This window comes from Vulpes lagopus, chromosome 8, assembly GCF_018345385.1.
Source record: "Vulpes lagopus strain Blue_001 chromosome 8, ASM1834538v1, whole genome shotgun sequence".
In the NCBI taxonomy this organism is placed as follows: domain Eukaryota; kingdom Metazoa; phylum Chordata; class Mammalia; order Carnivora; family Canidae; genus Vulpes; species Vulpes lagopus.
Window position 1 is genome coordinate 108,429,058 of NC_054831.1, and position 16,242 is coordinate 108,445,299.

The window sequence follows — 16,242 nt, forward strand, 5'->3', positions numbered from 1 at the left end:
CCAGCCTGACACCTTCCTTCGTACAAGCCTACCCGGCCCCGTCTCTGGGATAGGAGACCTTAATGAGCAAAGCCTTCCCTGGAGGCTCCCCCACATGCATTTGGTCTGAAGCACAGCCAGAGGAGCACCCTCTTCCTGCCAGGAAGCAAGCTCCCATGGGCCAGCACAGCACACAGGGATAGGGAGCCAGACCTGTAATCTCCAACAAGCATCCTCTGTCACCAGGGTTCTAGCAGAGAAATAGAACAAGGAGATTTGTTAACGTCAGTTTATTTCAAGGACTGGACTTACGTGATGTGATCTTAGAGGCTGGCCAGGCAAGTCTGAGGTTCTAGGGCAGGATGGAAACTCTGGAGAAGCTCCACTGCCGGCTGTGGCCTGGGCTACTTCTTCTTCAGGGAAACCTCCGTTTTGCTCTTCAGACCTTTCAGTGAATTGGACGAGGCCCTCTCTGATTATAGAGGATAACTGCCTTTACTTAAGGCAGTTAATCTACATCTACTGATTGTAGATGTTAATCACCTCTGCAAAACACCTAGTTAATGATTGAATAATTTGGCCTATCCACATTGACACGTCAAACTAATCGTCATCATTAAGATCACCCTTTGTCAATGTGGTACCCGTGCATGTGTTCTTAGACCACAGGTCATCTTCGGATAAAGACAACAACAAAGTCACGCTTCCACTTAATGTGATGCCACTCTCCTGTGGTTTTAACAAAACAAAACAAAACAAACTGACCTTTTCCCCTGGAGAGGATGCTAAGTCCTTGGGTGATGGTTCTTGCTGTCCCGTAACTAAAATCCCATGATGTAAATAAAGTTAGATTTTATTAATTCATCTTATATTAGATGATAAGGAAGAGAAGAAAGCATATATAATATACATGTTTGCATGTGAATATACAAATATATGCATAACAAAGTGATGAATATTTGTGACAATTACAGCCTTCATTTCTACAACTGGTCACATGGTTGGAATTCAGTATTTATAATTTCCTTCCTCCACTACCCATTCTATGTCTTCAGTAAGCTCCTCTCAGATGTTATAGTTCTGTACCTGGTGGAGTGACCCCAACCTTCATTCCTGAAGAGTCACGGCCATAAGTAGTCCGACCTGAATTGGGTTATAACTTTCCATTGACTTTAATCACTGGGAATAATACAGACAGACACCCTAACAGATCCCCTGTATTCCAGAAATCTTATCTTCACTGTATAGTGCAGCTCAATTTCCTCTTGATAATCAGGATGGATCCACCCAGCCAACAGAACAACTCCCTTCTTTGCCTATTGATTCAGAAGCATGAGGACCCAGGCAACCCGGGTGACTCAGCGGTTTAGCACTGCCTTCCACCCAGGGCATGATCCTGGAGACCCGAGATGGAGTCCCAGGTCAGGCTCTCTGCATGGGGCCTGCTTCTCCCTCTGCCTATGTCTCTGCCTCTCTCTCTGTCTCTGTGTCTCTCATGAATAAATAAATAAAATCTTAAAAAAAAAAAAAAAAAGCATGAGGACCCCAAAGTGGCCAGGTGGCCGTCTTAGCTTCCAGTTCAACGGAATCATTGTGTCTCCTAGTGGAAGCATTACTCTCTCTTGTGGGTTGAACTGTGTCCCCCAAAATTCATGTCCATTTAGAACCTTGGAATGTAAAAAGAGGTCTTTGCAGATGCAAATCAATGACTGACATCCTTAGAATAAGGTCACAGAAAGACCCAGAGACACAGAAACAGAGGGAAGAAAGCCATATGAAGGAGGAGGCAGAAATTGAGATGACACAGCTATAACACAGGGGGCATCAGAATTGCTGGCAATTCTTCTCCAGAAGCTAGGAGAAAGGCATGGAAGGGATCCCAGAAGGAAGCCATCTGCCAACACCTTGATTGCAGACTTCTAGCCACTGGAACTGTGAGGGAATCAATTTCTGTTGTTTTAGGCTGCCCAGTTTATAGAATTTCTTATGGTAGTTCTAGGAAATGAATATACTCCCTTAGGAACTAAGGCCTCTAGAGCAGAGCATAAGATTGTGGAGAAGAGAAGCAAAAAAAATTTTGAAAGGATTAGTAGGGTAATAGTGAGTGGTACCACTGCCATTTCTACCCCTTGATCCCCAGACCTGTGAACCCTACCTATGGGAGAAATAGCGCCATAAGTCGGATTGATTAGAGCATATACAGCCTTCTGGAGAAACTTGGCCCAGCCCTGCAAAGTATTGCTACCTGAACATTCCGCATGGTTCAATCCTAGGCATGAGCCTTCCTAGGAAGAGGCTGCAGACCACATGCCCTCCCTTCAGGCCCATCAGCATTTTGAAGACCCCAGAAGTCCTGCAGTGGGGTCAACCTGTGGTTTTCAAATTTACTCGACCATGAGCTCTTTTTTGCAATGTTCTCCTATAGAACTAGGATTTAAGAACATGCAAATGTAAAAAGCTGCTGTGGTTTAAGCTGAAATAAGGAAAATTTTGTTTTGCTTTTAGGTATTGAATTGCTACTTAGTAATGGAGATCCAAACCAATAATTTTCTAAGTATGGATAGTGGGATGTAGTACATCATCATACTACATTTAGTAACTGTTGTGGAAGCATTGACATTCCTGCCGCGTCCCCCACCCGTCAGCTGTCTTAAGCCTTGTCTGTTGTCTAAAGATTCCCCCTGCTTTGTCCTGGTGCGGCTTGGGCCAATGTGAATCCTTGTCAGCTGTCATCGGGAGCATCTTACTGGAACTATTTTGGGCCCGTGGAATCTGGGGTTTCGTCATCACATGCTGACCTCACAGGGAGAGGGGCCTCCCTCCTTTAGAAACATGAGACAGGCACCGCCAGCTGTCTGGGGCTCCAGGCACCTTGTCAGATGGTGATTGTTCCCCCTCTGAAAATCAATAGGCTTTTCTACCCAAGACTTTATAAAGGCCTTAGTACGAACTTTTTTTTTTTTTTTTTTTTTAAGGCAGACTGCCACATATAGCGCCTCATTTGGATGTGTCTGGAGGCTTAGAAGCTTGACTACCCTATGTTCTCCTACAGTGGACCTTGAGAGCATTTTTGGAGGTTCTAACAGTCACTCATAAGCCCTTGACAAAGCACAGTCTTCCTTTATAGGGGAAGGCTGTCTTCTTCCACCTAGCACAGCGTGCAGCTTCAGGAGGGATGCGCATGGAGCTCTGAGGAAGGGGACACCTGCCAAGCCAGCCAATTCAGCAAATCAATCCTGGGGATCAGTGGGGTGATATGTTGCAGCCAGAGAGCCCTCACATCCTGAGCTCTTCATGATCCCTCTCATAAATCACCAAAACTAAATACCAAGCATGCCAAGAACCCAGCTTCATGGCAGGAGGGAGAAGTCTTACCTCTGAGACAGACTTCTTTCACTGTGACCCTTCTCTTCATCCCCTCAGACACCTCCCATCATTTCAGACCCACTTCCTTGCTTGTAAAACCCTCAAACTTTGTCTCAAGTCCTTTCTCCCATTAGGCAAATATTGCCTTCATAATTTGTTGATAATCGCTGCCTTCTGGTAGCTCCTGAGCTCTGGAGGCATGGCATTTTTTTTTTTAATTTTTTATTTATTTATGATAGTCACAGAGAGAGAGGGAGAGAGAGAGGCAGAGACACAGGCAGAGGGAGAAGCAGGCTCCATGCACCGGGAGCCCGATGTGGGATTCGATCCCGGGTCTCCAGGATCGCGCCCTGGGCGAAAGACAGGCGCCAAACCGCTGCGCCACCCAGGGATCCCTGGAGGCATGGCATTATTTGAAACTCCATGCCATTTAATCCTGGCACAATTATCTTTGTTGGCTTTTTTTTAATTATTTAATTTTTGAGAGAGACAGAGGGCGAGCAAGCACACACACGAGTAGGGGAGAGGCAGAGGGAGAGGGTGAGAATCTAAAGCAGACTCCACACCCAGCAGGCAGTGGATGTGGGGCTCAAATCCATGATTCTGAAATCATGACCTGAATGGAAATCAAGAGTCAGACTCTCAGCGGACTGAGCCACCCAGGTAGCCCCTCTTTGGTTGGCTTTTTGAAGCAGAACCATACATGAAATACCTTTGTATTTATCCAGCATCTTGCCATGAATTATTTAATGAGTTTATTGAATGTAAATCATGGGGATGCCTGGGTGGCTCAGTGATTGAGTATCTGCTTTTGGCTCAGGTCGTGATCCCGGGGTCCCTGGGATCAAGTCCCACATCGGGCTCCCAGCAGGGAACCTGCTTCTTCCTCTGCCTGTGTCTGCCTCTGTGTCTCTCATGAATAAATAAGATCTTTTTAAAAAATGTAAATGATGTTCTCAGTGATGATTAAATGATCACAACCATGATACGGTAAGTGTGATGTACTCTGCTAAAAACACCTGCCCAGGCCTTCAGCATTCTGCCTGTAACACTATTTGTGTGTGAAAAATACACAGAGCTGTGTTTTTAAGATTAGTCTCAAAATTAATACTGAGATTTAGGTCATCAAAGCAGGCTCAGCTTACAAAAGCCTGCTATATGAACAGGTATAATTAGTACAGAATTGGCAATGACACTAACTTTTTTTTAAAGTAGGTTCCACACCCAGCGGAGGGCTCAAACTCACAACTCTCAGATCGAGTCAACATGCTCTTCTGACTGAGCCGGCCAGGCCACCCCACTGTCCCTAACTTTAAATCCAGGGAATTCAAGTTTGATGGTCACTACATGAGCGGGTACCATTGGAATCAGGGGATGGGGGCAAACACAAGTACATTCTTAGTAAATTAAAACTTTCATGGCCTTACCATATCATTCTTCATGAGTACTAATAGTTCATTTGCAAAAGAAGCAAAATATTCACGTGACTCACAAGTCAGCAACCCAAATGTTGATCATTCAGTGACCACGGGCAAGGAGCAGACAGCTAAGACGACAGGAGTCTCTGCCAGGATCATTCATAGTAAAACTTTATTGAACAGAAAACCTAGCAAAGGCTTTCGCCTCTGCAAAGTTCCCCTTGGTTTGAAGTAAAGCACTGCATTTTAAAAAGCAATTATACATAAGTCTTTCCTAGAAAAGTCCTGCTAAAACATGTCTAGCAATTTCATTGATTATATAAAGTAGTACACTTAGTGTAATTTAAACATTCCAACAGGAATCAAATCGTACCAGCAGAACCATTTCTGCGTCTATGATACCTATGTACAAACACACATGCAGACACACACATCTGAAAAGTTCCTCAGGCATAAACATGCGACACTAATGCCTTCTACTTACAGTGCCTATGAAACTACATACAGTATATATTAAAGCTCTTCAGAGAATAAAGACATGAGAAGCCTCGGACATTTTTTGTTCAGCAATTTGTATCATGGCTTCACGTCTTAGTTTCTGCTTTTGTTTGATCAACAAAAGCATAACCTCCTCCTTGTTGATTTCTTGAATTCTATGCCATTGCCATGTCCAGGTGAGGAGATCTAGCTGGAGTCAGGTGATCCAGTCCATGCCTGTCAAAGCGTCCAGCAGCCAGAAAGCAAGCACCATCAGTTTGCTATGGCTGGGGGGCCTTCTGGAAGAAGAGAAGCAAAGAAAGTCTTGAAGACAAGCCAGGCTGTGCTCATAAATGAAGGGCTGGTCTGCTCGTCATCCAGTACATCCCTGTCTGGAGGGAGGTGGTTGGGGTCTTCGATTTCAGGATCAAGGCCTTCCTACAGTTAAGGAAACACAATGAGAAAACCATTAGGATCGTGACAAACACCAAATAACGTAATGTGAGTTAGGAAAGGGCAGAGTAAATCCCTGGCAGCCAGGCCTGCGGGAATGGAGCTCTCAGGCCTCACAGCACAACTGTGCTGGTGATCTTCTCACAGTTTTGAAAATTCCCAGCAATAAGTATTTAGAACAAACGAAGCAATTAGCTCTTTATTATTAATCTCATGAATTAAGCTAACCATTTCATTAAATGTGGATATCCTAATTTTGGCAGTGTTCTAAGAAACCAAAAATGGAAACTCTGGGTTCTAAGAACAGATACTAGGGTGACAATTTATATTACAGAAGAATATCCTTTAGGATTATGGATTAGGGGATCCCTGGGTGGCTCAGCAGTTTGGCGCCTGCCTTTGGCCCAGGGTGTGACCCTGGAGTCCTGGGATTGAGTCCCACGTTGGGCTCCTGGCATGGAGCCTGCTTCTCCCTCTGCCTGTGTGTCTCTGCCCGCCCCCCCCCATAAATAAACACATAAATCTTAAAAAAATTTATTAAAAAAAAAAGAAAAGAATTATTTAAAACAAAGGATTATGGATTAAACTGCTCTATAAACCTAGGGAAATTCTCCAGGAAATTTAGTCTGTGAGATGTGCTTCTCCATCCCTAATCCTTAATTAAAATAACTATTAGCAGTTTCCATGGTATAATACTTATATAATATAGTAATTATATAATTATACAATAATCATTAGAGACCACTGAATGCTCAAAATAGTGAGTTTAAAAAAACATTATTTACATATGTCAAAATGCAAATTGCCACATGACTAAAATACCTGATGGATTTTATGGCATATTCAATGTTTTTCAAAAATAGCTACTGCTCAGGGAGGCTGGGTGGCTCAGTTGCTTAAGTGTCTGACTCCTGGTTTCTGCTCAAGTCATAAGCTCAGGGTCATGGAATTAAGCCCTGTGTCAGGCTCCACACTTGGTGCATGGAGTCTGCTTGAGATTCTCTCTCTCCCTCTGCTTACACCTCTACATGCTCTTTCTCTCAAAATAAATATATCTTTAAAAAAAAGTAGCTACTGCTCTAAGAATAAATTTGAAAAAAATCTTGAAACTTCAGCCTAACGAAATGGCAGGGTAGCATGGGTGGCTCGGCAGTTTAGTGCTACCTTCAGCCCAGGGCCTGATCCTGGAGATCCAGGATCGAGTCCCATGTCGGGCATCCTGCATGGAGCCTGCTTCTTCCTTCCTCTGCCTGTGTCTCTGCCTCTCTCTGTGTCTCTCATGAATAAATAAATAGAATCTTTAAAAAAAGAAAAAGAAATGGCAAACCATGAGGTTAAATACCTAATGGTTAAGGATTTGAGAGCCTGGCATTTCACATGAAGCTTGCTGGGCCCCACTGGAAGCTCCTTACCTGTAAGTTATTGTTGGGGTCCTGATTAACAGCTTCATGAGGAGGACCATCATTTGGAAAGTTCTGAACCGGCCTCTGTCTAAATGGAAACCATCCAACGTGATGCCTTCAAAGGAAGCACATAAATTCTACCTCAGCTCATCATGGTGAACTTTGTTCAAGAACGGAAGGGTCTTCTTGATTAGATAAGGCCCCCGTTGCTCTCCTCCTCTCATCAAAGCAGGGCTCTGATTAGAAGCTCACAGCCAGGCCCGTCTGGAGACACCTTCTACCACCCCATCTCCTAGACCTCCTCACTGGCCTGTCAGCTTCTTTAAGCTCACTATGGGGGACTATGTTTTATTCAGCACCGTGTGCCCGACATTAACAGCACCTACACACAGTAAGTGCTCTATAAACACTTGCTCATCCAAACTAAACTTTATACCTGCAAATCTGAGCAGGGGGTGAGAGGGGGATAAATACACACATGCCCACAGAGTTGGGATTATAACATGTAATAATCTGGCTAATAATGACCTAAATTTGGCCACTTAAATATATGATTATAGAGACTATAAATCTTAAGGAATTGCCTAAAATTTTATTTGGAAAATCCAATTAAAGTCTTAAAGCAAATGTGACAAAATATTAACAATTAATAATTCTGGATATATAAGTATTTGTTATATTATTCATATATTTCTCTCTTAAGATTTTTAAAAATAAAATAAGAAGCCATTTTCCCTATAGAGGAAAAACTTATCAATTCTGACAATAAGGACGTAGTACTCCTCTAGGCCAGGGTTTCTTAACTTTGGTGCTACTGCCATGTTGGGCTGGAGATTTACTGTGGGGCTGTCCCGTGCTTTTCAGGATGCCTAGCGGCACCTCTGGCTTCCACCTACTAGATGCCAGTAGGACCACCTCTCTGGATGTGACAGTCACAAATGTCATCCTAGTTGAGAACCACTACTCTGAGCAATGGATAAAGCCAAATATCAGATCTGTAAGGTTCCCTGGCCTGTCAAAGCTATGCTGCAGTCAGTGCCTGACCTTTATCCTGGAAGGCAAGAGCTGTAGCTTGTTTTATTCAAAAGAAATATAATTTTCCCTTCCATGCCTTAGAAGGGCCATATTATTGTGATTCATGAGCCTGGCAGTTACCTTATCTAGAAGAAAACAGAATTTTCTTCTTGTATTAACACACCATTAATGTGTTCTCAGCAGTGTCCAATCAAGCTCTCAGCTCCTTGCATTGAAAGTACCAGAAATGTACCATTTATATACACTTTCACAGGAGTGGCTTAGTCAGTTAGGCATCCAATTCTTGATTTCGGCTCTGGTTTTGATCTCAGGGTTGTGAGACTGAGCTCCACATTGGGCTCGGTACTGGGTATGGAGTCCATTTAAGATTCTCTCTGCCCCTCCCCCCACTCACACACTCTAAATAAATACAATCTTTTTAAAAAACACAATAAAAAATACATTTCCATAAACAATGACTGCGACTGCCCAAAAAAAAAGAAAAATCTATATTTACTTTGAGCCACCATGTGGTGTTAACTCATAGTAAAGGGAAAAAAGGAAATCAAATCATGTGCTTACAGGTACATGACGACAGTGGCTCCCATGACCATGAGGAACCTGCTCAGGGAGGAGTAGAAGTAGAGGATACTGAGAAAAACGGAAAATGTGGCCGCTGAGTAGGTCCAATCCAACCAATCTCGATTTATTTCATCATCTTCTTCCACAATAGGGCCACCTTGTGCATTCATTCGCAAATTTTGATTGGCCCCAGGGTTAACCACCACTGGAGGAGCAGCGTTCTGATTGGCTGGCTGGTTCTCTGCTGGAAACTGGTTGTGAATAGGGGCTGGAGCAGGTGCAGAAACCACAGGGATCTCCTGTGCACTTGGTGAGGCGACAAACGCCCCTGATGCAGCAGTGGCCGCTAAACTAAAATGAAAATGACAGAGGCAGATACTGTTGAGAGCAAAGCACTGTGAAGACTGCTTCTCATAACCTTATTTACACAGGATGTTTTACTATCAAAAATTATAAATAGGTATATGAAAACTTGACTTTTCTTGAACTTAGTGAAGAATTTCTTTACTAACAATTCTATCTATAAATGCCTCTTCTCCTTAAGAGAAGCACATGGTAAATTTCACCTGGAGTTAGAAGCATAAAACTATAAAAGCATGGTATAGTAGCAAATTAAATTTTTCACAAAACTTTAAAGATATTGCATATTGAAAAGGAAGTAACTGATTCTCAATGAACTCCTGAAACTACAAACATACATAAGTCCCCCTGAATTAGGGAGCAGTTATTTCTACTCTCCTCCACCGGACCAGAAAGAGCAGGCCTCTACAGAAACTGATGAATACCCTCATCCCTCCATCCCTAACGCTGGCCGCCCCCCGCATGACAGGGAAGGACTTACTACTGCATGTAGTACTGCCGTGCATACATCTGCTGGAACCAGGAGAGCTGCAGCCAACCATAGGTGGTATAGCCCGAGAAGCCAGGCCCCAGGCCTTGGAACGCTGGCTGGGCAGCTTCAGGCCTATGAAAGATTTTTAAAAAACACTCATTTTGACCTGGTGTAGTATGAATAAATAAAAGGCCTAAATTATAATTAGGACTTCAAATCAAAGAGGTAGAGGCTTTATTTAGGACAGCTACATGGTAGATTACTGTGTGCTACACCTGTGTCATATAAGCACAGAAACTGTTGACAGAGCCCCCCTACCATGGTCCAGGTCCCACAGGGACACAAGAGCCCGTGCCCAGCACTGGGTTCTCACACCATGTCATTACTATGACATATAAACAATCTGAACCCTTTCAGGCTAGGTGGATCCTCACCCGTTCTCCATCTGCTGAGTCTCACTGCAGCTCTAAACCCACTCTTTATCCTACAAAGAGCTGCTCTAAAAACCCACATCTCTCTCAAAGCCCTTCCTGAAGAAAACTACGCTGTCCTCCTGATACTCATTTCTCCCCACCCTTAAATCTGAGCTACATGTGGGGCTGAGCTACGTGTGTATGTGGCATCACTCATACGTGCTTACTGACCACCCTGTACAGGCTGCTGGACTGTTATCTCACTGGATCCCCAACGACCTTGTGAGGAGGGAGGTTTCCCCTCTATTTCACAGAGGGGAGCCAAGATACAGCTCAGGGAAGACAAGGGATTTGCACAAAGTCATTGAGCTAGTTAAATAGCAGGGCTGGATTCGAGACATGTTTGACAACAAACTCCTGTTTCTTAAACAGCCAAGGGCAGGGGATATGGGTGTCATCTTTAGCTTTGTGTGCCTTAGACAGTAAACTTCTTTGGCAGCAGTTCACAAAACTGAAACTAAGAATTGTAGAAAAATCAGGAACTGGTTATGTGATCAGCACTGCTGGTTAACTCCCGTCCTTAAAGTTCTATGTATTGGCTACTCAATAAATATGTGTTGAATAAAATCAACAAGTTTTATCAAGGTGAAATTAACACGCATATAGGCCACAAATCTCATGTTGTATAGCTAGAATTAGAGAAACACTTTTAAGTGTTTCTATCCAATTATCCAATTTATATGCTGACAGTCTTTTTCTTCTTTTTAAGTAGGCTCCATGTTCAGCATGGAGGCCAATGCAGGGTTCGATCTCAGGACTCTGAGATCAAGACCTGAGCTGAGATCAAGAGTCAGACACTTAATCAACTGACGCACCCAGGTGCCCCTATGCTGACTGTCTTTTAACCAAATTCTCTAACCAGAGTGTTTCCAAAATGGTATTCCAATTCAAGTAAGTCTTGGTATAATGTTGTTTTTGATCATTTAAAAAAGTTACAGTGAAAGGAAGTGAGAGGGTAACAAAGTGCTTTTGTAGTTCTCATGAGGAGAGCATTGTAAATATGCAAGATAACTCAAGTATGTAGGGGTAAACTGACATGATGTCTGGGAATTACTTTTAAAGACTTCAGAAAGTAAAAAGCAAAGGAGGAATAGATGAAACAAGGATGGTCAAACTTTGATCATTACTGGGTTTGGGTGATGGCTGCGTGGAGATTCATTACACCGTTCCCTCTGCTTTTGTGTGTATTTGAAATTTCTGTTAAGGAAAAAACAACTCATCGTTCCTCAAATACCTGACTGTGTCAAAATTATTAAAAACCAATAGGAAAAGGGAAGCAGGAGTCAAGGGATTACAGAATTTCAACTTGTAGTTAATTATTTTACCCCATAACAACTTTCATAATAAGGTATTCCAAGAGGTATGAAATCCAAACATCAGAGCATTTAGTCATTCCTGGCTTTTGCTCTAAAGAAAAGACCTTTTTTTTCCCTAGCACTGCCAACTCAGCCCTTGGCAGAGCATTTCTTAATCTTTTCATCACCTTTTGTCACCCATTGTTATGACAGACAAAGCACAAAGCCACTCAGCAAAGCAGCTATGAGATGCTTACACCAGCTGTTTTCTCTGCAGCACTAAGTCCCTATCATGAGGTCAGCACAAGGCAAAGCACAACCACATGGGAAGGGAAATGCCTACATTCCCAACACATGCACCCCCATGTGTTTTAAGTTTGTAAAAGGCTGTGTATTAAGCTAAATGCATAAAAGATCTTTAGAGTGAAGCCCTTAAAAAGCAACATTTTTTACATTTTAAAGCTCTGTGACTATATACCATAAACATACTTTATTCCTAAAATTGATGCAATGACGCACATCCATGTTGTATAAACCTGGTGCTCTATTGTAACACTCACCTTGAGATATTCTCCCATCCAGACGGAGAAAGGTTCCGAAGAACATCCCTTTGTCTTAAACTATCTCCTGAGGAATCCCCAGGATACTGTCCCTGATGGAGACCAGCAGGCTGCTCTGTGGATTCAGCAACCTAAGAAAGTGTAAGATGAACATTAGAACAAAGGATCTGATGCAACAGTCTGCAACAAAACTAAAAGGATTCTTTTGCTGTGAATGGCTTATGTCCCTCACCCTGACCCTCTGAATGACAAAATTAAATAAATGCAATGTTATGTAAAAAATACTCTGAAATTTATTCAATCCAATTTCAATATGTAGATATTTTTTAAATTCTCTATTTTTTCCTAGAATAACTATGCTGTAATTTTATCAAAATCTTCCAAGGAAGTTAAAGTATCCTGATAATGTTCTATAGATTTTATGGTGTTCAATTTACTAAATTTACTAAATCAAGAAACTAAATCTGACCAATAAGATTTAGAAATACAACCCAACCAGCAACCTAAAGGAAAGAAATTTCCTATTCTATGTTCAGATGTTTCATGAAAGAGTCATGATCCTAATTTAGAGTGCATCACTACATTAGAATATTATTATTGTATATTTAAGTCAACACTGTGAAATGAAAAATAAACTACTTTGGCTCTCAAACATAAGTAAGTCTTTAGAGATCACTTGATAGAGACTGGGATCTTTTCCTATCCAATTAATAAGTCACAATGAAAATTTCCAAAGGAAATATATTCACTTCTTTTATTATTTATAAAAATTAGTGACTCCTTAGAAGCAGCTTATTATGCGCTAAATTTAGTAAAAACCCATTTTAAAGTGCCTTGCTGGTTCAGTGATCTGGATACACAGCTATTATAGGTCAAATCATGTCCCAGAAGATTGTGTAATGTAGAACACTACTTTCCCACAACATTGGCATACTACTGTGAGAGTAGACATGCACTTGTATTGGTAAGTTTCTAATTCCTGATTCTCGCTGGGGAAGAAACAAAATATTACTTGATAATAAAAAGGCACTAAAATCTCTTAAGAATTTTTTCCAACTCCCCTTATTTCTACCATGAGAGTCTGAATGACACAGATTGTTATAATCTGGAAAAGCAGACATACCTTTGCGCTGGTGTCTGATGTTTTTGAAGGACCCTTCACATTGCACACCAGATGCAAAACATGCCGTTTTTCCTGCTAACAATAATAAGGAGGTACTTTAGGACCTGAATTTAACCTGGTAAGTGCTTTTAAAACATTCAAAAGTTAACGTGTAAATGATGTACCTTTGGAAGCAAGTCCTTGAGATACTGGTGATCCAACAACAGCTTCCCAGAATAAATTAACCTCTGGTCCTCTGGACGCTACTCATGGAAAGAAAGAGTACCACAGGTCAGCATTTAGCTCCCACAAGTTCCCAAATACAGAAGAAACTTTGATAGAAATAACTTGAATATGGGTGTTTTTCCCTAGAATCACAGGAAAGCATTTTTTTTTCAAAGGTTTCATATACAAAACTCCTCTATAGAAAGTACTGAACTTTGAATTTCTCTTTAACATGCAAATAAATTTAGGATGGCAAATTATCTCCAGTCCACAAAATCTATGGTGACCTACTTGACTTTTAAACTCCCAAGGAAATTCCTTTCTGCCACTAAAAACACAAATTGTATTTGGGGATCCCAGAGCAACTAACTTCAAAACCTGGTTTGGTCTCAGAGAAAACTCAAAGTACTCCCAACCAAGGTCAGCCTTTACCAAAATCACCTAGTATTGTCCTAAGAGAAATTCTTTTTTTTTTTTTTTTAATTTTAAGATTTTATCTATTTATTTGAGACAGTGTGTGTGTATATGTAAGCAAGGGGAGGGGTAGGGGGAAAAACAGACTCCCCACTGAGCAGCTCTATCCCAAGGCCCTGAAATCATGATCTCAGCCCAAGGCAGACACTTAACCAACTGAGCCACCCAGGACCCAAACATAAAGCAATTCTAAATTAAGCTCTCAAAGAGACTTTTCCCAACATACAAATCCAAGTAGAGAGGAAATGGTACGGAGGTAGTATTTCAGAGAACTCTGAGGCTTACTACCGCTATTGAAGGGAGGAAAAGTCTGAAACTGACTTGTCCAAGTTCACCCACCCCGCTGAAGAGTCAAGATTCCAACCGTCATCTCCATTCCAGTGATTTCAAAACCACAGGGACTCTACACATTTTCATATAAATCTCACTTTTAAAATCAACTAGATTTTAAATTCCTTTAAAAACCATACTTAAAAATAACGGCCTCAAATGATACATACCAAAGCCAGTACTCTATAGAGATCACCAACCCAAGGCCAGAACAAACAATTATGCAAAATCTGGAATAAAGCTGCTCCTGCCAAGTAGCTGGAGATTATAAAGCAAACTGTTTAAATAAATCAAAACAATAATTGCATCTATTTATCTGCATAAATCAGGATTTTACACCATGCACCTTGAACTACAGAACCAAATTGGATACTATTCTTCACCATTGTTCTGATTGACTTTACAGGTAATGCTTTGCACATAATCTTGTTAAATGCTAGAGGTGGGGTCCTGCATTACATAAAGAGTTCCACACTAGTAAAGGTTTTGAAAACCATAGATGCCTGTGTTTTTCCCTTTAAAAGGCCTGACCTGACATTCCATCAAATCAGAAGGCTGATTTGAAAAAAGAAATCAAATATGCTAAGCTATTATAAAAGAAACCAAATGACGAGTGCCCCTCCAGTCATAATTTTTATGCACAAATTTACACACCTGAGAGATCTTTTATTTACAATTTTTGGGTCTTCAGACTTAATAGGAGTGATGGTTGTCACCCAAGGAAGCCCTTAAGGGAAGCTCTCCTCCAAAACACTTTTACCAAATGATGCAACTAGGGACCACACCTATCTGTGGACCTAACAGCTACTCTCACAGCACCTCAGCCACCGAGTTTCTTGGAAACAGTTGTGGTGAAACTACGAATAGTCCCAAGGGAATGACAGCTTTTTAGATAAACTAGCAAAATTCAAAGAATAACTCGGAAGGAAAGCTCACTTCTACATTCCATATTCAACAATTAAGGGATAAAAAGCCTGACAACCTACCCCCTCCCCCGCCCCCCCCCCCCCCCCCCCCCCCAGCTACCACACGCTGCAAATTTTCAGGTAAGAGGGAACAATTTCAGTCTTTGTCGCCCAGATGCCTTCTCCTGTTTAAGGCAGAATCGCACTTGTGGGCAGCGGAGCACACGGCTGACACTTACATAATATCAGGGTACAAAGTAAATACAGGAAGGTCCGGCTCGCAGCCTCCGTCACGTGGTGGGGAGGGAAGGGAGGGCGGTGCTAAGGGGGATGTTGACAGATGTGTCAACCAAAACAAAGCGAGGAAGTCTGTAATTGAGGAGCCAAAGTCTTAACGCCCAGACTCTGCCTGCTTCCTTCTAAATCCCTCTAAGCAGAGAGTGCGCGGGGCTCCTCCCCGGGACCAGGCACCGGCCGCGGAGTCCGGCGCGCCGGGCAGGGAGGGGCCGCGGCGGAAGGCGGCGGGCGAGGGGAAGAGCCACGTCTCGCTGCCGGCTGCGGCGCCTTGAGGACACACACACTCCTTGGGCGCTCCCCCGTGTCCCTAGCCACGGCCCGGGGCTGGCCCCGCTGGCCCCCGCCCTCCCGCCCCGCACCGAGACGCTGCTTCGGAAGATCCACTTGGCAGCATTCCTGCGTCCTCGCTTCTACCCAGTCCCCAGTGCGGAACGCCTGTCGCCCTGCTCTTTCGGGGAAACGGAGTTTGGAAGGGTGCAAGGACTCACCCAAGGTCAAGCCGCGGTCTCGGCGGCGGGGCCAAGGCCGGAAGCCAGACCCAGGGGACGGGGCAGTGGTCTGGGGGGCGGGGCGGGAGGGCGACAGCCTTAGGGGCTGGGGGACACGAGACGAGGGGACGGGGGAAGGCAGCCCGTCTGGAGGGCGGAGCGATGGCGGCAGGGCAGGGCGAGACCCCAGCGGGGAGGAGACCTGCGGGGGACCAGCCGTCGGGGCTGGGGGGCGATGGGCGAGCCGCAGGGATGGCGGCCGGGCCGGGGGACGCCGGCAACGGGAGTCGGGGCCCCTCTCACCGGGCGCTCGGGGTAGACGCGGCTCAGGTGGGCCTTGAGGCGGCCCACGCTCCAGCTGCGGTCGCCGCTCAGCTCCAGGTCGCGGTGGCGCTGGTTGGGGCTCTTCACCAGGAGCGTGACGGGCTCAGGCTCGGGTTCGGGCTCGACCTCCATGTCGGCTGCGCTGTGGGCTCGGCGGCGCTCCGAGATGCCAGGCAGGCGGCGTCGGAGCCGCCCACAACCTCCGCAACGACCGCTCGCGTCTCTGGGGCGCGCGCCCCCGCCTC

The 16,242-nt window shown here is 43.8% G+C and overlaps 1 protein-coding gene across 3 annotated transcripts; it reads right to left on the reverse strand.

The window, feature by feature from the left end:
• Positions 1–4,913: 4,913 nt before the first annotated feature.
• On the reverse strand, positions 4,914–16,242 carry HERPUD1 (homocysteine inducible ER protein with ubiquitin like domain 1). Of its 3 annotated transcripts, none has more exons than XM_041767299.1 (8): positions 15,977–16,242; positions 13,140–13,217; positions 12,976–13,047; positions 11,853–11,983; positions 9,534–9,656; positions 8,693–9,043; positions 7,106–7,211; positions 4,914–5,678 (listed from the first exon to the last, which is right to left on the reverse strand). In XM_041767299.1, the coding sequence occupies exons 1-8, from the start codon at positions 16,127–16,129 to the stop codon at positions 5,514–5,516; spliced, it is 1,179 nt and encodes a 392-aa protein (XP_041623233.1). In that variant the 5' UTR covers positions 16,130–16,242; the 3' UTR covers positions 4,914–5,513. The 3 variants fall into 3 exon arrangements, with proteins under 3 accessions (XP_041623233.1, XP_041623234.1, XP_041623232.1); XM_041767300.1 differs by having other exon boundaries at positions 9,537–9,656; positions 12,976–13,050; XM_041767298.1 differs by having other exon boundaries at positions 12,976–13,050; positions 15,977–16,241.